This window comes from Sinocyclocheilus grahami, unplaced genomic scaffold, assembly GCF_001515645.1.
Source record: "Sinocyclocheilus grahami isolate Dianchi unplaced genomic scaffold, SAMN03320097.WGS_v1.1 scaffold238.1, whole genome shotgun sequence".
NCBI classification, from domain to species: Eukaryota; Metazoa; Chordata; class Actinopteri; order Cypriniformes; family Cyprinidae; genus Sinocyclocheilus; species Sinocyclocheilus grahami.
This window is the reverse complement of record NW_015505417.1, coordinates 895,326-915,023: the sequence shown is the minus strand read 5'-3', so window position 1 is coordinate 915,023 and position 19,698 is coordinate 895,326. Positions and strand designations below refer to the sequence as shown.

Below are 19,698 nucleotides of genomic sequence, written 5' to 3'. Positions count from 1 at the left end.
TGACTTTCTAACATTTACAGATGAAAAATATACCTGTGACATGTCAGTTATGCACTGAGGAAAACACAACGTCTCAAATGCATTAAACAGCACAGATATATTCGCTGTTAGTCATTGTGGATCGATTTGATCCATGATCGACATTAAGGTCTGCTTAAGAATAAGCGTGCAAAAATTAGTGAGATTGAGTGAATTTAATTTGTCTTTAATGGAACCGCTTTAGCCCCGATAGATTTGTTAGGATATTTCAAGTCAGGTTTTGGACTTTAATCCCCGCTTTTCCTCGGGTCTCTGCAGTGTTGCTGTGCTGCATCATATTCAGCCAGCAGCAGCGGTGATGAGAGAGCGTGCTTGAGAAACAGTTTAGAGAGAAATCAATCTACATATAAAATATTGGTCACTTTCTAAATAATAAAAGTATAGCACATCCACTAGTAATTATATATAAGTTAATCGGTTTTTACCGATGCAAATATGTTAGAAACTATGCATCTAAATGACAGCGTGTAGCCGATGCACACTTTTTAAACCGATGGAAAACACAACGTCTCAAATGCATTAAACAGCACAGATATATTCGCTGTTAGTCATTGTGGATTGATTTGATCCATGATCGACATTAAGGTCTGCTTAAGAATAAGCGTGCAAAAATTAGTGAGATTGAGTGAATTTAATTTGCCCGCTTTTCCTCGGGTCTCTGCAGTGTTGCTGTGCTGCATCATATTCAGCCAGCAGCAGCGGTGATGAGAGAGCGTGCTTGAGAAACAGTTTAGAGAGAAATCAATCTACATATAAAATATTGGTCACTTTCTAAATAATAAAAGTATAGCACATCCACTAGTAATTATATATAAGTGAATCGGTTTTTACCGATGCAAATATGTTAGAAACTATGCATCTAAATGACAGCGTGTAGCCGATGCACACTTTTTAAACCGATGCATCGCATCGTTAACTTGTTATGCTTTTTTATATATATATATATATACTTTTTATATATATACACATACACACACATACACTTTTATTTATGTATTTAGGAATTTTATTATCATTCATTTATATTCATTTATTTCTTTTTTTTACATTTCTAGAGAGAGAGCAAGTTAAATCAAGCCATCTGGACTGTAATTTATTTTCAAGACGTTATAGTTCAATCGCAGACTTTTTCATGACAATCTATTACAAGGTTCAGTTGTTTTGACTGAATCCTTACAGACATTCGCCAAAGACCTGGATGAAGTACAGACTTTATAGAGTTAGAGAGAGTGTGACTGTGTCTGTTTATGCTGCACAATTTCAAGTACAGTGCAGGTGTTCTTGTAATTTTTAGATCTTTGTGTCATACATCAACTCAATAACAGTTATAAATTCTGTCTAACATGCATTCTTTCTGTGGTTTTTAAAATCGCAGTGTTGCTGTGCTGCATCATATTCAGCCAGCAGCAGCGGTGATGAGAGAGCGTGCTTGAGAAACAGTTTAGAGAGAAATCAATCTACATATAAAATATTGGTCACTTTCTAAATAATAAAAGTATAGCACATCCACTAGTAATTATATATAAGTTAATCGGTTTTTACCGATGCAAATATGTTAGAAACTATGCATCTAAATGACAGCGTGTAGCCGATGCACACTTTTTAAACCGATGCATCGCATCGTTAACTTGTTATGCTTTTTTATATATATATATATATACTTTTTATATATATACACATACACACACATACACTTTTATTTATGTATTTAGGAATTTTATTATCATTCATTTATATTCATTTATTTCTTTTTTTTACATATGTTTACGATTATTTTTTAGAATTTATTTTGATTAATTTTCTATTTATAATTACTTTGATTTTGTAATTATTCAGATTTTTATGTTATATAATATAATACATAATATATCAATTGAAAATAAGCCAGAGGAGTTGGCCATTTATTTCCTGCAATGTTTAAAGTCTAATTTCCGTCACAGAATGACATCAATTCGTTTGCATAAAATTGAACATTTCGACCCTACATTCCTCAGTGTAAGCATGGCACTCAGCTCCCATAGACAATGAATTGGAAACTGCCAATAAAGTTCTGCTCACTCCATACCTGTGGACACGTACCCTTAAACTGCAGAAGTGGAGAGTGGTCAGGTTGGGCCCCCGGGAGCCCCAGAGTGCTAAAAAAAATTAAGTCATTGTCCTTCACCTTTAATAATACATAGTCTGTTTGGGTCTGTGTTGTGTGCGATGATTTCCATGCGCATCTTTTAGCTACAAACAAAGGCAATAAAGTTTAAAAAAGTCGATTCAAATAGCTTGCCTTTGAATATCTGACAAATGCAAAACTAAATTAATAAAACAAAGTGAAACACCTCAGCATCTCACCTGCTGAGTTGAAATAATGTGGTGTAATTGCACCTATCTCACTGAAACAGTTGGCTGTAAGGTGACAAACTATCTTCAGCTGTGTTTTCTGACTATTTCAGGTGCGTGTGTGTTGTAAGCCAATAGCAAGTGTATTCTTCATTACTGTAATATGTTTCTGCAAGCTTTATAGAGACAAATTTCTTGCTCCATATGCTATGGAACCGCTTCTGTCCCTGCCGACACTCTCTTGGAGATGCCACCGCCATACCGTCTGCTGTAATGTGGGATTAGATTTGCTTTCCATAATCATAATGCCATAATTTGCTTAGTGCAGCCAGTCCACTGGAGAGATTTTATTCCAGCTACTGTGGGGAAATTAAAGCAGTTCGCCCACACACACTGACGCAGACAGACAGACAGAGTCACTGTGTTATCAACCTTTGTGAAGTCTGTCTTTTTCTAGAGAGAGAGCAAGTTAAATCAAGCCATCTGGACTGTAATTTATTTTCAAGACGTTATAGTTCAATCGCAGACTTTTTCATGACAATCTATTACAAGGTTCAGTTGTTTTGACTGAATCCTTACAGACATTCGCCAAAGACCTGGATGAAGTACAGACTTTACAGAGTTAGAAAGAGTGTGACTGTGTCTGTTTATGCTGCACAATTTCAAGTACAGTGCAGGTGTTCTTGTAATTTTTAGATCTTTGTGTCATACATCAACTCAATTACAGTTATAAATTCTGTCTAACATGCATTCTTTCTGTGGTTTTTTAAATTATTTGTCTGTGTGAACGTCAGAAGGCAGCTGTCGTGTCTCGCTGTTGTAATAGAACCTGTTTTCTAAGAATTGTCGAACTGTACTCTGTCTACACTTCATTTTGTTGTTCTCCGTCTTTTTTTATGCAAGAAACCATTCTGTGTGAACAGTCGCTTATTCATCTGCATTTCCTAGAAAATCCTCTCTCATTAGACATGTACTTCATACTTTCATACTGTGGGATTAGATTTGCTTTCCATAATCATAATGCCATAATTTGCTTAGTGCAGCCAGTCCACTGGAGAGATTTTATTCCAGCTACTGTGGGGAAATTAAAGCAGTTCGCCCACACACACTGACGCAGACAGACAGACAGAGTCACTGTGTTATCAACCTTTGTGAAGTCTGTCTTTTTCTAGAGAGAGAGCAAGTTAAATCAAGCCATCTGGACTGTAATTTATTTTCAAGACGTTATAGTTCAATCGCAGACTTTTTCATGACAATCTATTACAAGGTTCAGTTGTTTTGACTGAATCCTTACAGACATTCGCCAAAGACCTGGATGAAGTACAGACTTTATAGAGTTAGAGAGAGTGTGACTGTGTCTGTTTATGCTGCACAATTTCAAGTACAGTGCAGGTGTTCTTGTAATTTTTAGATCTTTGTGTCATACATCAACTCAATAACAGTTATAAATTCTGTCTAACATGCATTCTTTCTGTGGTTTTTTAAATTATTTGTCTGTGTGAACGTCAGAAGGCAGCTGTCGTGTCTCGCTGTTGTAATAGAACCTGTTTTCTAAGAATTGTCGAACTGTACTCTGTCTACACTTCATTTTGTTGTTCTCCGTCTTTTTTTATGCAAGAAACCATTCTGTGTGAACAGTCGCTTATTCATCTGCATTTCCTAGAAAATCCTCTCTCATTAGACATGTACTTCATACTTTCATACTTTTGGATGTAATACTTTAAAGAGCGAACAGCTGAATGGGTGCAGACTCAGTTTATATATATGCACACAATATAAATTGCACACAAAAATATTGAAGCATTAAAGCAAAATTAGAGAAAGAAAATACCAAAAATGTTGTGTAACAATAAGTGTAATACAGCTTTGAATTGTTGTTGTTGTTTTTCAATACATTAGAAAGTGTCCTGTTTAATTAAATAGTTTTTCTCGGCGCAAAAAATAAGTATCATACATTTTACCATGATTTAGAGAAAATAGCCACTAAAATGTCATTCAGTGTAACAATCTTGTCAGGCATATTTACCACAAGAATCAGTGTATGACATATTAATAGACTAATTTGTTTTTACCCCAAATACTACTTACTTGCAATTTGACATTTTTTAACTTTGCCACTGTCCCGTTTTGGCCATTTGTCAGCAAGAATTTTTTACTAATTTAAAATGCAATAAAGTTTTGTATGCTCACTTATTCTTTTATATATTTTAATACGTACAGGTCAGAATAAGTATACTGTTTCAATTGTTACATAAGTGTTGACAATGGAACATTATTTCACACACATTTTGAAATTTTATTCTCCCAAAACCTATTTGAAACCTTAAAAGTAGACACTTCTATTTGCATTTAATGTGCTTTCTATGTATATAAAAACATTACAATTGAAATCAATTTCAAATCGCAACTCTTTCTCCTTTACAGTGAGATCGAAAAGAGAGCAAACTAAGACTTTGCCTACATTTTTCAGCTTCTCGGATGTTTCTCCGAAGAAAAAGTCCCAATTATCACATCTGTCTTCACTAATTTCACAATATCACACATTTTGCTCAGATTCTCCAAGATACTGGAATCGAAATACCAAAATCGCAGTATGAATTCCAATAACAAATGTCCACATTAATTTTGTAGCTGTATACTTTTACTGGTTGTTTCTGTTTTATTTCTCCCACAGAATTTTGGCAGAAACATCTGAGATGCTTAAATAATGGAGGGCTCCATTAAGTTGTCTGTCCAATGAAAGAGCAACCCCTGAGCAATAAAATTTTTCTCTAGGTGTGCGTGCTTGAATGTTGGCCTTGTACAGAGTGTCTCTCTGGGAAGAGGTTAGAGACTGTCATGGTGCCACACGCACACAGGCTAAATAAAGACAAACAGCGGTTCTGCAATGACTCTGCCCAGATGACATGGCGGTTAAAGATGTGTGGGGAACTGGCTCAGAGATGGAGTCTGTAAAAATATAGTCTTGTATGGAATTGTTCAGTTTAGTGTGTTTAATCTTATATAGTATTTTACCCACTAGATACATGCTTTATGTGTACTGTATTTGTTTCCAACTGACTTCATCCACCTGTCATTCCCTGCTTTTCTGTGTGTGTGTGTGTGTGTGTGTGTGTACACTTTCCCTCAGGCTTCACAGACTGTATGAAATATACATATATATGTGAATAGAGGATAGGCAGCAGGGAAAGCACTGAGGGAAACACCACAAGGAGAAGAATTCTCTTCTCCTTCTCTGGATCCGTCTGCTGTAGAATGCCGTGGAAATCATGAGGCTTGTTTTTTCGGATGTGCCCTTATTTAGGCCATGTTGGGATTAAAATGATATTCCAGTGAGACGCTGGTAGCAATATATTTACATATGAATGCTGTTTTTCTTTGTTTTTGTTTAGAATAGAGTTATAGGGCTCTGAGAGCTTTTGGAGCAGGCCCAAGTTTGTTTGATGGGTGTGAAAGTGGTTTTCCTGAATTTGAGGTGGTATGAGTCATGTGACTTTGGCATAGACAAAGTGTTGTGTATATTTTTGGCATTAACTGCTTTGGCATCAATGTTAAATTGTTCAATGGTTTTGTGACTGAGGGTCGATGTTATGCAGATATATACAGTAGCTTTCAATAGTTTGGGGTCAGTATGATGTTTTTAAGTTTTTGACAGTCTCTTATGCCCACCATGGCTGCACAAATTTGAAGAAAAATTTTTTTGTAAAAAGTGTAATATTGTGAAATATTATTACAATTAAAAATATCAGTTTTCTATTTGAATATATTATAAAAAGTGATATATTTTTGTGATGGCAAAGCTGAATTTTCAGCAGTCATTTTTCCAGTCTTCAGTGCCACATGATCCTTTAGGAATCTTTCTAATATGCTGATCTGGTGCGCAAGCAACATTTGAAAACTGTAACTTGAGCTGCTTAATATTTTTGTGGAAATGTATTCTTTAATGAATAGAAAGTTCAAAAGAGCAGCATTTATTTGAAACAGAAATCTTATGTAACATTGTAAATATTTGTATGCACACTTTTGATAAATGTAATGTGTGATTGCTGCATGAAAGTATTAATTTCCTTAAAAATATATTTATTTTCTGACCCAAACAAAAAACACTAAAAAAGTAGTGTAAATAATACATTTAACAGCAAACGAGAAGCACACAAAATTGCTTCACCATTCTTTTATTTATTTCTGTATTTTTACATTTTAAATAATGTTTTATCTTTTACATTTTTAGACAATACATTTAATTGATTCAATATTTATAAAAAAAAAAAAAATAGATTTGCAATGTACATGCAAAAATAAAACAGAAGTGTATATGGTTATCAGCTGATGATATTTATCTCAAAATAGTACAAATACTTGTACTGTTACCTTGCTACAGTAGTAAACAGCTGCCATAAGAACTCACAGTTCAGATCCAAAAGTACAATGTGCAAAGAAACCACTGAACTTGGGTTTGGACCAAGAATCATCCTTAGTCTCATGAATAGCTAAATAGCCTACACTAAATCGACCTGCTTTATTGCATAAGAATTTGCACATTTGTATATTTGCTTTGTGTCTGTGTGTTTGTAAGCACATCACACCTCGGTTCTCTTTAATGAGTCCGACACATAATCGCTCATTATGAGAGAAAGCGAGAGAGAGGAGCAAAGGTGCCCATACTTTTAATAGAAACCACATAGCTTGTGTTTAATTATGGATGTTAACCCCTGGGCATATGTGTGTGTGAGATACTCGTTAATGAGTTAAGAAGTGTAATTCTCAGTGTAGCGCTTGTGCCGGGCCTTTTGTGACACCAGCCACCATACCCCTTTTGGCTCCTCGAAAACCTGTCGCCAAAACAACTACCGCGGCTCCCCGGGACACCCCGTCTGACCCCTTTCGTTCTTCTGCACACTCACGATAACAAGCACAGGAGAAGCAAAGAGCCCATAATTGCAGTGTGTCTTCTGAAGAGTGTACAACCTTCTGTCTCGAACCCCTCCGACAGGCTTTTTTAAAACAATCTCTAGAATTTACAGCTTTTCACCGTCTACATCTAACGCCAGTGCCCATTAAGGTAGTTTTTCTCTGAAGACTTGCAGTGGTAATCTAACTACCTTTTTTTCAAAGGTCTCTTTCCACCCACTGTCTCTTTCATATCTGTCAATTAAGATATGCACATGAAAGTATTAATTTCCTTAAAAATATATTTATTTTCTGACCCAAACAAAAAACACTAAAAAAGTAGTGTAAATAATACATTTAACAGCAAACGAGAAGCACACAAAATTGCTTCACCATTCTTTTATTTATTTCTGTATTTTTACATTTTAAATAATGTTTTATCTTTTACATTTTTAGACAATACATTTAATTGATTCAATATTTATAAAAAAAAAAAAAATAGATTTGCAATGTACATGCAAAAATAAAACAGAAGTGTATATGGTTATCAGCTGATGATATTTATCTCAAAATAGTACAAATACTTGTACTGTTACCTTGCTACAGTAGTAAACAGCTGCCATAAGAACTCACAGTTCAGATCCAAAAGTACAATGTGCAAAGAAACCACTGAACTTGGGTTTGGACCAAGAATCATCCTTAGTCTCATGAATAGCTAAATAGCCTACACTAAATCGACCTGCTTTATTGCATAAGAATTTGCACATTTGTATATTTGCTTTGTGTCTGTGTGTTTGTAAGCACATCACACCTCGGTTCTCTTTAATGAGTCCGACACATAATCGCTCATTATGAGAGAAAGCGAGAGAGAGGAGCAAAGGTGCCCATACATTTTAATAGAAACCACATAGCTTGTGTTTAATTATGGATGTTAACCCCTGGGCATATGTTTGTGTGAGATACTCGTTAATGAGTTAAGAAGTGTAATTCTCAGTGTAGCGCTTGTGCCGGGCCTTTTGTGACACCAGCCACCATACCCCTTTTGGCTCCTCGACAACCTGTCGCCAAAACAACTACCGCGGCTCCCCGGGACACCCCGTCTGACCCCTTTCGTTCTTCTGCACACTCACGATAACAAGCACAGGAGAAGCAAAGAGCCCATAATTGCAGTGTGTCTTCTGAAGAGTGTACAACCTTCTGTCTCGAACCCCTCCGACAGGCTTTTTTAAAACAATCTCTAGAATTTACAGCTTTTCACCGTCTACATCTAACGCCAGTGCCCATTAAGGTAGTTTTTCTCTGAAGACTTGCAGTGGTAATCTAACTACCTTTTTTTCAAAGGTCTCTTTCCACCCACTGTCTCTTTCATATCTGTCAATTAAGATATGCATCCCATAAGCCCCTATACAATTTACACTATTTGGTCCCAGAGCACTTGTTACTGGTCCCATTAAGGTCGTTTTTCTCTGAAGACTTGCAGTGGTAATCTAACTACCTTTTTTTCAAAGGTCTCTTTCCACCCACTGTCTCTTTCATATCTGTCAATTAAGATATGCATCCCATAAGCCCCTATACAATTTACACTATTTGGTCCCAGAGCACTTGTTACTGGTCCCATTAAGGTCGTTTTTCTCTGAAGACTTGCAGTGGTAATCTAACTACCTTTTTTTCAAAGGTCTCTTTCCACCCACTGTCTCTTTCATATCTGTCAATTAAGATATGCATCCCATAAGCCCCTATACAATTTACACTATTTGGTCCCAGAGCACTTGTTACTGGTCCCATTAAGGTCGTTTTTCTCTGAAGACTTGCAGTGGTAATCTAACTACCTTTTTTTCAAAGGTCTCTTTCCACCCACTGTCTCTTTCATATCTGTCAATTAAGATATGCATCCCATAAGCCCCTATACAATTTACACTATTTGGTCCCAGAGCACTTGTTACTGGTCCCATTAAGGTCGTTTTTCTCTGAAGACTTGCAGTGGTAATCTAACTACCTTTTTTTCAAAGGTCTCTTTCCACCCACTGTCTCTTTCATATCTGTCAATTAAGATATGCATCCCATAAGCCCCTATACAATTTACACTATTTGGTCCCAGAGCACTTGTTACTGGTCCGCTCATGTAAGGTTACAGTAGGGCATTATCCCCTCTTTTCTGCCATTTACTGCATCAGTAATAAAGTTTCTTACTGTTGTATCTCCGCTCCGCTCGGCCCCTAGGAGGCCCATCAGGGTGTTTGTTAGCTCCATTGACGGATCATTAAGGCTTTTAGTCGACCAGATCATTTGTTCTCTAATGAGAGGGAGAAACACGAGCCCTGATACTCATCGATGATCAATGTCTTCTGCCTGTTTTAACTGTATGACTCGTTCTCGGTCTCTCTTTCTCTCTCTTTCTCGCTGTCTGCATCTTTATCTCTCTATCTGAGATAAAAGTGGAGTTTGAAACGCTTGGGAACAATTAGCCTCACCCGTTTAATCAAATCTCTCGTGCGCGAATCCTTCCACCTCATTTTCATAAAACTTTGTGAATATCCCAAACCGTGCATTACATTAATGCCCCTCCTCCTCCTCGTCTAGCCTGTTTCTTCCTCTAACTGGCTTCTGCATCGTCAACCCTCTTATATTTAAGACTTTACAGTGGTTGAATCCTAATTTTCATGCTATCCAACCTTAATAGTATGCACGATTAGGATTAATGCGTCCTGAATCATAGTACGTGTGAAATAGTGGGCCTGTCTCAAAATGCACAGATGCGAGAATATTTGCAATGGATTTTCAAAGTATGCACACTTTTTTGGCTAATCTGTGTGTGCTTGGGTCTAGTATGACCTGTTTCACATCCATGCATCCATCCAGCCATCCATCCAGGGGCATAGCCATCATTTCAGAAGTGAGGGGGACAGAAATGTGTGGAGTTTGAAACGCTTGGGAACAATTAGCCTCACCCGTTTAATCAAATCTCTCGTGCGCGAATCCTTCCACCTCATTTTCATAAAACTTTGTGAATATCCCAAACCGTGCATTACATTAATGCCCCTCCTCCTCCTCGTCTAGCCTGTTTCTTCCTCTAACTGGCTTCTGCATCGTCAACCCTCTTATATTTAAGACTTTACAGTGGTTGAATCCTAATTTTCATGCTATCCAACCTTAATAGTATGCACGATTAGGATTAATGCGTCCTGAATCATAGTACGTGTGAAATAGTGGGCCTGTCTCAAAATGCACAGATGCGAGAATATTTGCAATGGATTTTCAAAGTATGCACACTTTTTTGGCTAATCTGTGTGTGCTTGGGTCTAGTATGACCAGTTTCACATCCATCCATCCATCCAGGGGCGTAGCCATCATTTCAGAAGTGAGGGGGACAGAAATGTTTTATATATATAAAACATTTATATATATAAAACATATCACCAAGCCTGCATTTATTTGATTCAAAGTACAGCAAAAGCAGTAATGTTGTGAAATATTTTTACTATTTAAAATAACTGCTTTCTATTTTAATATATTTTAAAATGATTGCTGTGATCAAAGCTGAATTTTCAGCATCATTACTCCAGTCTTCAGTGTCACATCCTTCAGAAATCATTATAATAATAATGCTGCTCAAGAAACCTTTTTTAATTACTATTATCAATATTTAAAACAGTTGAGTGGAGTAGCTCTCCTGATATCCGTGCTCCTACAGGAATGGGATATCAGCGCCATCTGCTCCCAGCATTTTTCCATTAGATTTTAGTTTAGTTTAGTTTACTACTTTATTAATCCCACAAGGGGCAATTGCAGTAGGGCATGGGCAGCACATCACAGACTTCGCAAATGGACATAACAGCACATAACAAAAAAATGTTATGTGCTTATGTAAAAAAGAGAAACAAATACTCTTAGATGTGATTGAGTGCATGGACCCACTTTAAAAGACCGGACGTGACTGTGCTGTGTGTTATGAAATGAGCTTACACAGAATTAATATGAGTGGTTCTGTTAAAATCTGAAGAAAGCACCACCCAAAATGTTTCACTTAAACTGTATTAAATAAATACATATTTTTGTGTTTAAATTTAAATTTTAAATCTTTATTTTGAATATGCAAAATATATGTATTATTCATCCATTTATTGTGTTTTATTCTACTTTCTAGCAATACATTTTTTTTTTGAGTTTATGTATATTCATATTCAGTCTGGAGTGCTTTTGCTTTATTAAACTTCACACAAGACAACAGGCCATGTTTAAAATTCTATGTGCAAATACCAGCAGCTGGCTGAGGGCGCGATACAGCAAGTGTCTGTAAGCATTAGCTGGTCATGTTTACCTGCTGCAGGTCAAACAGTGTTTTCCCTCAGAAGCAATTCCCACTTTCTTACATTCTCTCTCTTTCTTTGTATCTTCCTGCAGATGACGTTCCTCCATACTTTAAAACAGAGCCTGTACCGAGTCAGTTGCACCTGGAGAGGAACCGGTTGGTTCTGACCTGTATGGCCGAGGGGAGCTGGCCTTTGGAGTTTAAATGGATCCACAACGACACAGAGATCACGCGGTTCTCGCTGGAGTACAGGTCAGTGTGTTTTCATGTATGCGTAAAACTGATTTACTAGCAGTCTTGCAGGGATTCTTTTTTGTGTAAATGTGTATCGTTTTCTAACATGCGATGCATCAGAACCAGATCGCTTCCATTATAATCAGAACTGTCTACACTGGAAACCCATGAACTTTACGTTGACAGAAACGTGGATTTGGTTTAGCCAGCCGGTTTTCGTTGCTTATACGTATGTATTAGTGCGTAACATTTACTTGTATAAAACACACGTTTTTTTTATGTTCGGATAGATGCTGAAACCTATAAACAATTGATAACAGCGTAGGCCTATACATAGAAAACACCTTTTGTGTACCAAAATAAATATTACATGATAAACTATCATGTTACTAATTTTAAGGTTTTAAAGTGTAGTCATGTGTAAACATTCTGTAATCTATTTTTTAAAAAGTTGGCAGCAGAAGTCACACAGAACTGAACAAAATGTTAGAATTGAATTGTAAATGAATAAACTGCATTTAATAGATGTAACTGATAACATAATATCATTAATAACAATTGAATACATTTCAATAAAAATATTTCAGTATTCATAAATAAGGATTCATATTTTGTGTTTTAAAATAATAAAATATTATTTTATTTCTAAATATGCTATGTTACTTATATATTTGTTTGTTGTTGTTGTTGTTTATTTACGTATTTTTTTATATTGATTTTATTATTTTTTTTATTTTTACTAAAACTTCTGAGTTTAGCTTTTGATGTATTTTGGTCTCTTTCACACCCTTCATATATGCAATAGTAATACTAAGACAAATATAAATGATAAAATAACCCAGGCAAAGTCAAATCATACCAATGGATTCCTGTCGAGAATAAAATGTAAAGAAAATAAGATTTTATTTGCAGTTTACTTAAATTGATAATTCTCCCTCATGTCATTCCAAATATGTATGTCTATCTTTCTTCAACAGAACACAAAAGATGATATTTAGAAAAATGTCTTTGTTTGTTTTGTCCATACAATGGAAGTCCAGTGTTGTTTTGGACCCCATTGACTTATATAGACAAATACAGTGGATTTTTATTATATGGACAAAGTTATATACTGTAGGTTTGGAACGACATGAGGATGAATAAATGAGAACAGAATTTTCTTTTTTAGGTGAACTATCCCTTTAAGTAGAGCATTGAGCTGGCACTTTTTTTTATTTATTTGAAGCTATATTTCCCCATCTCATCAAAAACCAAGAAAATCTTTCCCTAGCAGTGGAAGTAACCAGTATGATGAAATATTAGTTTTATTAGGTTATAATTCTTATAATAGTACTTGTGATTAGAACAGCAGGAATGTGATGACACATAAATTGCTCCGTCTTTATTTTGTGAGGCAAAGATTCAAAGGAATAATTATTCGGTGTTGAAAAGCAGGAATTCACTTTTAAAGACGATTGAATCTGCCATCAGATGTGCTCAGGTCATCCAATTCAGACTTTTTTTAATGAACTATCCTCAGAATATAATGTAAACTCTGGAGCTGTGGTGAATGGAGTTTTAATTAAAAAGATAAAACTGGCTGATTAGAGCGAGGGACAGGATGGGGTACAGATGGTGTGCTGGTCACTGTGCTGTTCTGAGGCTTCCCATCTACTCCATCTCTTCTCATGTTTACCTTATTATTGCTCAAATCCAGTTACAGTTGATCTCTTTCTAATAATCACTATGCACATGCATGTTCAGGTTAAAGGGATTCACTCAAAAATAAAATGACTTTCTTTTTCTTCTGTGGAACATAAAAGAAGGAATTTGTTTTTCTATCCATGAAAGTCAAAGGGATCCAATATTGTTTGGACCCCAGCATTCTTCAAAATATCTTCTTTTGTGTTCCACATAAGGAAGTCATACAGATTTGGAATGACATAAGAGTGAGTAAATCATGGCAGAATTTTCATTTTAGACAAATTATCCCTGTATGCAAACCGTAATCGATTTGTTGTCAAACAAATTAATTACAAGCGCTTTGAGACAGAGGGTTTGACAAATTATTAACAAGTGCTTTGAGACACAGAAAGTTGTGAAAAATCAAACTATCAAAACACATGAACATGAATGGAAACTCAAATAAATCGATATCCAAATGAAAAATAAAAACCTCCTATAAAAATGTTCCATTTCATTTCACTCTGGAATGCTGTGAATTAATGATTTGACTAAATTACTGAACATAATTGCTAAAAATGAATTCTAAATAATAAAAGAAAATGAACAAATAGCATGCAGAATATAACAGCGTTAAGTATTCAGAATGTGGACCTTAATTGTAAAATGATATGCATATAAACATGGTTCAATCTCAAAATATCTGTATATAATAATTCTCTGACTTCTGGCTATGTGTATTTGTATGCATAAAGTGATACACGAACACAAAAAGTTATTTTTATTTTATTTATTTATTTTTATAGAATTTATATATTAACTTATTTTATCATCTTATTTTTTTTTTATATATTTTATTTATTTTTATAAAATGGTTTATTATGGTATCATCTTATTTTTTTATATTTTATTTATTTAATTTTATTTTATGTTGCACACAAAATGTAGTCTCTTCTTCTTATGCTTGGTTTGGACACAATGTTATGCAATCAGACACATCTAGAGGTCAAAGAGATAATCAAAGGTCAGTATCGCTGATCAGGACTAAGACTTGCTACTATAATACATAAGAAACCCAACTGAAACCCAGTTTTCAGGTGTTTGTACAAACTTGTGTTTGTATGGGACGTCTCCAGTGTCATTGGCGTCCTCCCCTATGACATGCGAAGGCATGTGAAAGTGGCAAGGTCAGCAAAACCGGATGGTAATTTGGCCTTGGATTCTCTTCTATGCAAATAGAAAGAGTGATGAATCGTCATTTAAAAGCATCCCAGCTCTCACAATGACCTTTCCTTTCTCTCATACGCAAAGGAGACTTTCCCAAATGAGCTCAATCGATTGTTGTCTGGCAGTAGTGTTGTTCTCTAATGCCAGCTCAGCTGACTCTGCTACTGTGGCGCTAATGACATCAGCCTGCCTGGACTAAAAATTAATTTTAAATATATTAGCATAGAAAACTATTACTATTTCAGAATATTAGTATTTTTACTGTCTTTTTTTTTACCAAATAAATGCAACTTCGGTGAGCATTAGAATCTTCTTTAAAAAACAAAACAAAAAAAGGTTGTGTAAATTCAGTCATTAGTTGTCTTATAAGTCAAGATCAAAATGTAAGATGTTATTGACTAATGGTTTTGCCTCTTCAATAATTTCCACCATTAAAATCATAATAAAAGGACAGCCATTTGGATGTGCACAGAAGAGTGTAACTAATGTTTTTAATTGTTCCGCAAGACAACGCAGAAAAGAGCAACCTAGCATTTCAGATTAATGTCCTGCAGAAATGTTTTAAGGCCATCCTCACTATTTTTCATTCTTTTGTCATTTGGTTCTTCTCTCCAGTTTGCACTCTCTGGTTTCTATTCCTTGTGCTGAAATCACAGTAAACACGTTTCTCTCACGGCTGACTCTCAGACCATAATTTCACGCCGGATCTGCACGAATTAACTAGAGTTCAGTGCAATAATTTGCCTTGTCTGGAGGATGGCAGCGACGAGTTCCCACTGAGCATTCTCACAGAAAGATCCTATAAAATACCGCTATGCCATACATGTTTTGGTTTTTCACTCCATTTACACTCTTATCTTCCTGTGGCGATACATGCCAACACAATATTTACACGCTTTAGAAGATATTTTGGGAAAATATTGTCTGCCGAGGAAAGAGAAAAAAAAAAAAAAAAAAAAGAGGGGTGCAAAATGTTCTCACTGTTTGGTTTGTATAACAGTTCTGTAGTCACATGGAACATTGATTTTAGGAGTCCATGTTTTGGAAATTTGAAACTCATACAAATAAATATTAATTTAAGACTGTGACCAGCCAACGCCAATCTAATGATATTATTTATTATGAAATTTGCTGAAATTTCACTCACCCTCAGACTATCCAAGATACAGATAAGTTTGTTTCTTCTTCTAAGTTTGTTCATCGGAAAAGATTTAGAGAAATTTAGCATCACATCACTTGCTCACCAATGGATCCTCTGCAGTGAATGGGTGCCGTCAGAATGTTAGTCCAAACAGCTGGCAAAACAATTTACAAACCACTTACAAACATGCAGCTTTTTTCTCTTTATGAGATGTTAATTGATGAACTGGAGTCTGTAGATTACTTGAGGATTGTTGTTGAGACAAACTCATCTACACCTTCGATGGCCCGAGAATGAATACATTTATATTTTTGGATGAACTGTTCATTTGTAGATATAGGTCACCAAAAACAAAAGTTCTTTCATCATTTACTCACCCTTGTTCCAGATCTGTTTGACTGAAAAATACCACAATGTTTATTTTTTTGTTCATTCAATGAAACTCAGTGGGTGGGGGTGTACAGTGTACAGTTGTTCTCCAGTACTGAAATAAACAGTGCTTTGCTAGTATGCCCATAAAAACTCTCTTTGCTTCTTATATAAGCAAACATCCTTTTCTTGTTTCAACATCCCTGCCATTAGTGTCACCATAACAGCAAGTACCGCTGTTGTTTGGTTACTGAAAGGCTGTGCCATTCATCAACTATATGCACTGATTATTCTATAGGCAGCAGATGTTATCAGTGCTTCCTGTAACAGCGCCTGCAGGCTGAGCCGATGTTGCGTTTCGCTCCCAGCAAATTGAATCACCTGCAGCATAGGCCTGTACAAAAAGGACCTGCTTTCTTCTTTTCATTCTTCTTGCCTGAAACCACGCGATGTCAAAGACGGCACTGGAGCAGAAGAAGTGTTCTGTTGTTTTCTTTAATCATGTAAATATTAGCGTGGTCTGTTGTGACGCCTTCTGGATATCTGTGACCCGATACCAGCACACTTACTGAGAAGAGCTTTCAGTCCAGACAATGCTAATGGATTCTCTTCTGCACCTGAAATATGAGACATCCACCCAGCATTCTTTTAGTGTAACTGTGTGTGTGTGTGTGTGTGTGTGTGTGTGTGCGTCTGGTGTTATATCTGTGTATGCATGAGTGCATCCGTAATCTGGTTTCCAGTAACCTCCCAATGGAACTGTTGCAGTCTGACCTTACAGACATTGTTGAATATGTTCATAAGTATGCAGTTCATGCCAGGGTTGTGCACCATTCAGAATTATATTGAGAACGGGTTTTAAAATTCAACAGCTCAATTTGGACAGAATTTGAATTGCGGTAGCAAACGGGATACAGAATTATAATAGAGCCTAACAGTGTCAGCTCACTCTCTCTAAATATAAAACTATATTGAAAAACAATACATTATGTTTATTGCCAAATATGTATGTATAATATATTTAAGTAGGTTGAGAGCATAGGAAGGTTGACTGGATGGTCGCTATAGTATTTTTGCTTCCATTTTCTGACTGGTGTTTTTTGTAAAATCATGGGTAATGTAGTTAATTGAAAACCTTATAGCTTACAGCAGGTCTTTCTTTAAAGGGTTATAAATATTTTACATGAAATATAATATCAAAGTAAGTTTATAATAATAAAGTAATAGTTTTATACATATAATGAATATATTAATAGAAAAAAATACACACACATATATATATATATATATATATATAGAGAGAGAGAGAGAGAGAGAGAGAGAGAGAGAGAGAGCAAATAATTATTATAAATTAATAAGTATAATAATAACTTTTACTTTATGATCATTTAATTTAGTTAATTTATTATAATAATTTATTTATTATAAACAATGTTTTACATTTTATCATATGTTTTAAAAAGTTACATTGACAATTTAATTTAAATTTACTAAATATTTTTAGTAGTAGTCAATGTTTAAAATATAATTTATTAAATAGATAAATGTAAAAATGTGTGTGTGTGTGTGTGTGTGTGTGTGTGCACGTTTGTATAATAATATTATTTAAAATAAATTACTTTTAATTACTAATATTATAAAATATTATATTATATAATTATATATTATTATATAATAATATATTATATTATATATAATTATATAATTATATTATATTATATCATATTAATTATATTATATTATATTATAAAAAGCACTCTCTATTCTAATTCTATTTATAAAAAACTAACACTAGCTTTTCTAATCTTTTTGTATTCTATCTATTTGTTTTCTTTTTATTTATTATACAATTATCAAAAGCAAAAAAGGCCTCCAACACAAGGCAACCTCTATTCTTTTTCTATTCTATCCTGAAGAATTAAAATAAAAACCTTGCTACGTGTACTGCGTTAAGCTAACTGAGACTTGTTATAGCACTTGCATATCATTGCTCTTTTGATAGTTTTGATTGCTTCCATTGTCCTCATTTGTAAGTCACATTGGATAAAAGCGTCTGCTAAATGACTAAATGTAAATGTAATATTTCTAATAAATTACTAATAAATTGGACCATGGTAAGACCAGCCAGTACTCAAATAAAGCATTTGAGCTTTAGTTATGCTGTATACATTCAAGCCTTTTCAGTATTTCCCTATTGATGTGTGGTTCTTTAACCTCTCCAGGGGTCTTACAACACCATCGATTCCCTGATGTAAATGTATTTAATTCAATAAAGGCAGTCAGAAAATCTAAAGACCTATAGAAATGCTGGCTAGTGATAGTCTCTTTAATTATTTAAGTCCACATAGCGTTGTATAAGCATGTTTGTGAGCATAAATAACATTCTGTGGGCAGGAGTCAGGCTATTGAACCAAACTATCAATGCTCAAGTTCTTTTCATGGAAACTTTTTCTGTTATCTTTGAGGAGTTGCTGAATTGTTTCTGCGAATAGGTTAAAGTCATGGTGAGGCAGACCACCACTTCATCCAACAGCGATGGGTTTCCAAGGCAACATCAGCCCAGATGGGTGTCTGTTTGTCAGCCGGCTCAGTCAGGGGCGTTTGAACTTCTGCTACTTTTTGCTCCCGTGCTTTCTCGCTCTTTTCTCTTCTCCGTTAACGGAAGGCTAATTAAAGGGACCTGACATTGCGCTCTGTTGGCTGGAACATCAATCAATCAATGTCTGAAGCCCCGGCCCCTACTGACTCTCTCAACCTGCTGCACAAGCTCACAGCCTTTTAAAGGTTAATTATATTCATTAGAGAAAGAAGGAACGGGAGAGAGGAAGATAGAGAGGAAGTCACCCTGATTATATGCCACTCGTGGCGGAATTTTATCCATCACAAAACTCTGCAAGGTTAAACTCAGAGTCATAGCACCACCTGTTAGAATATGTGTACATCCATTTGGCTTATAGTGCCCTGGGAAGTCAACGTAACAGGGTATTTGGCCCTTTAAAGTGAGACTCTAGTTTAGAACAAGTGTAGACCCATATATAGCTTTACAGAGAGCAATGAGGGAAATTTACCCACGAGTCATTGCACACCACCTCAGAACTTCACGAAGTCTGGCAAAAATAAACTGAATTAAACTTAATTGATTTCTGCACAGTTTTTCATAGGAATGAGGTTTTAAGTATGAATTATATTAATTTAAATATTATTTTTGTTTGTGTATATACACAGACACATACATTATTGTGAATGAATATACAAATAAATATTAATAAGAAAAAATTACTGCTACGATGCTTCACTAATAATTTTTTTATGGAATTATTAAATTCAATTAAATTCAAGTTTATTTGTATAGCGCTTTTCATGATACAAATCGTTGCAAAGCAACTTTACAGCAAATTAAGTTTCTACAATATTTAGTGGTAGCTTATCAGTGGTGACTGTCAGTTAATGTACATATGGCAGAAATGTACGGAAAAATCAATTAAAGACGTAATCA

At 35.2% G+C, this 19,698-nt stretch overlaps 1 protein-coding gene across 1 annotated transcript in view; it reads left to right on the top strand.

Moving 5' to 3' along the window:
- sdk2b (sidekick cell adhesion molecule 2b) overlaps positions 1-19,698 on the top strand; it is a 341,580-nt gene that overhangs the window by 228,794 nt on the left and 93,088 nt on the right. Inside the window, exon 2 of the mRNA XM_016289027.1 lies at positions 11,662-11,821. Within this exon, the coding sequence (XP_016144513.1) occupies positions 11,662-11,821 (160 nt within the window). The remainder of the gene's footprint in view (positions 1-11,661; positions 11,822-19,698) is intronic.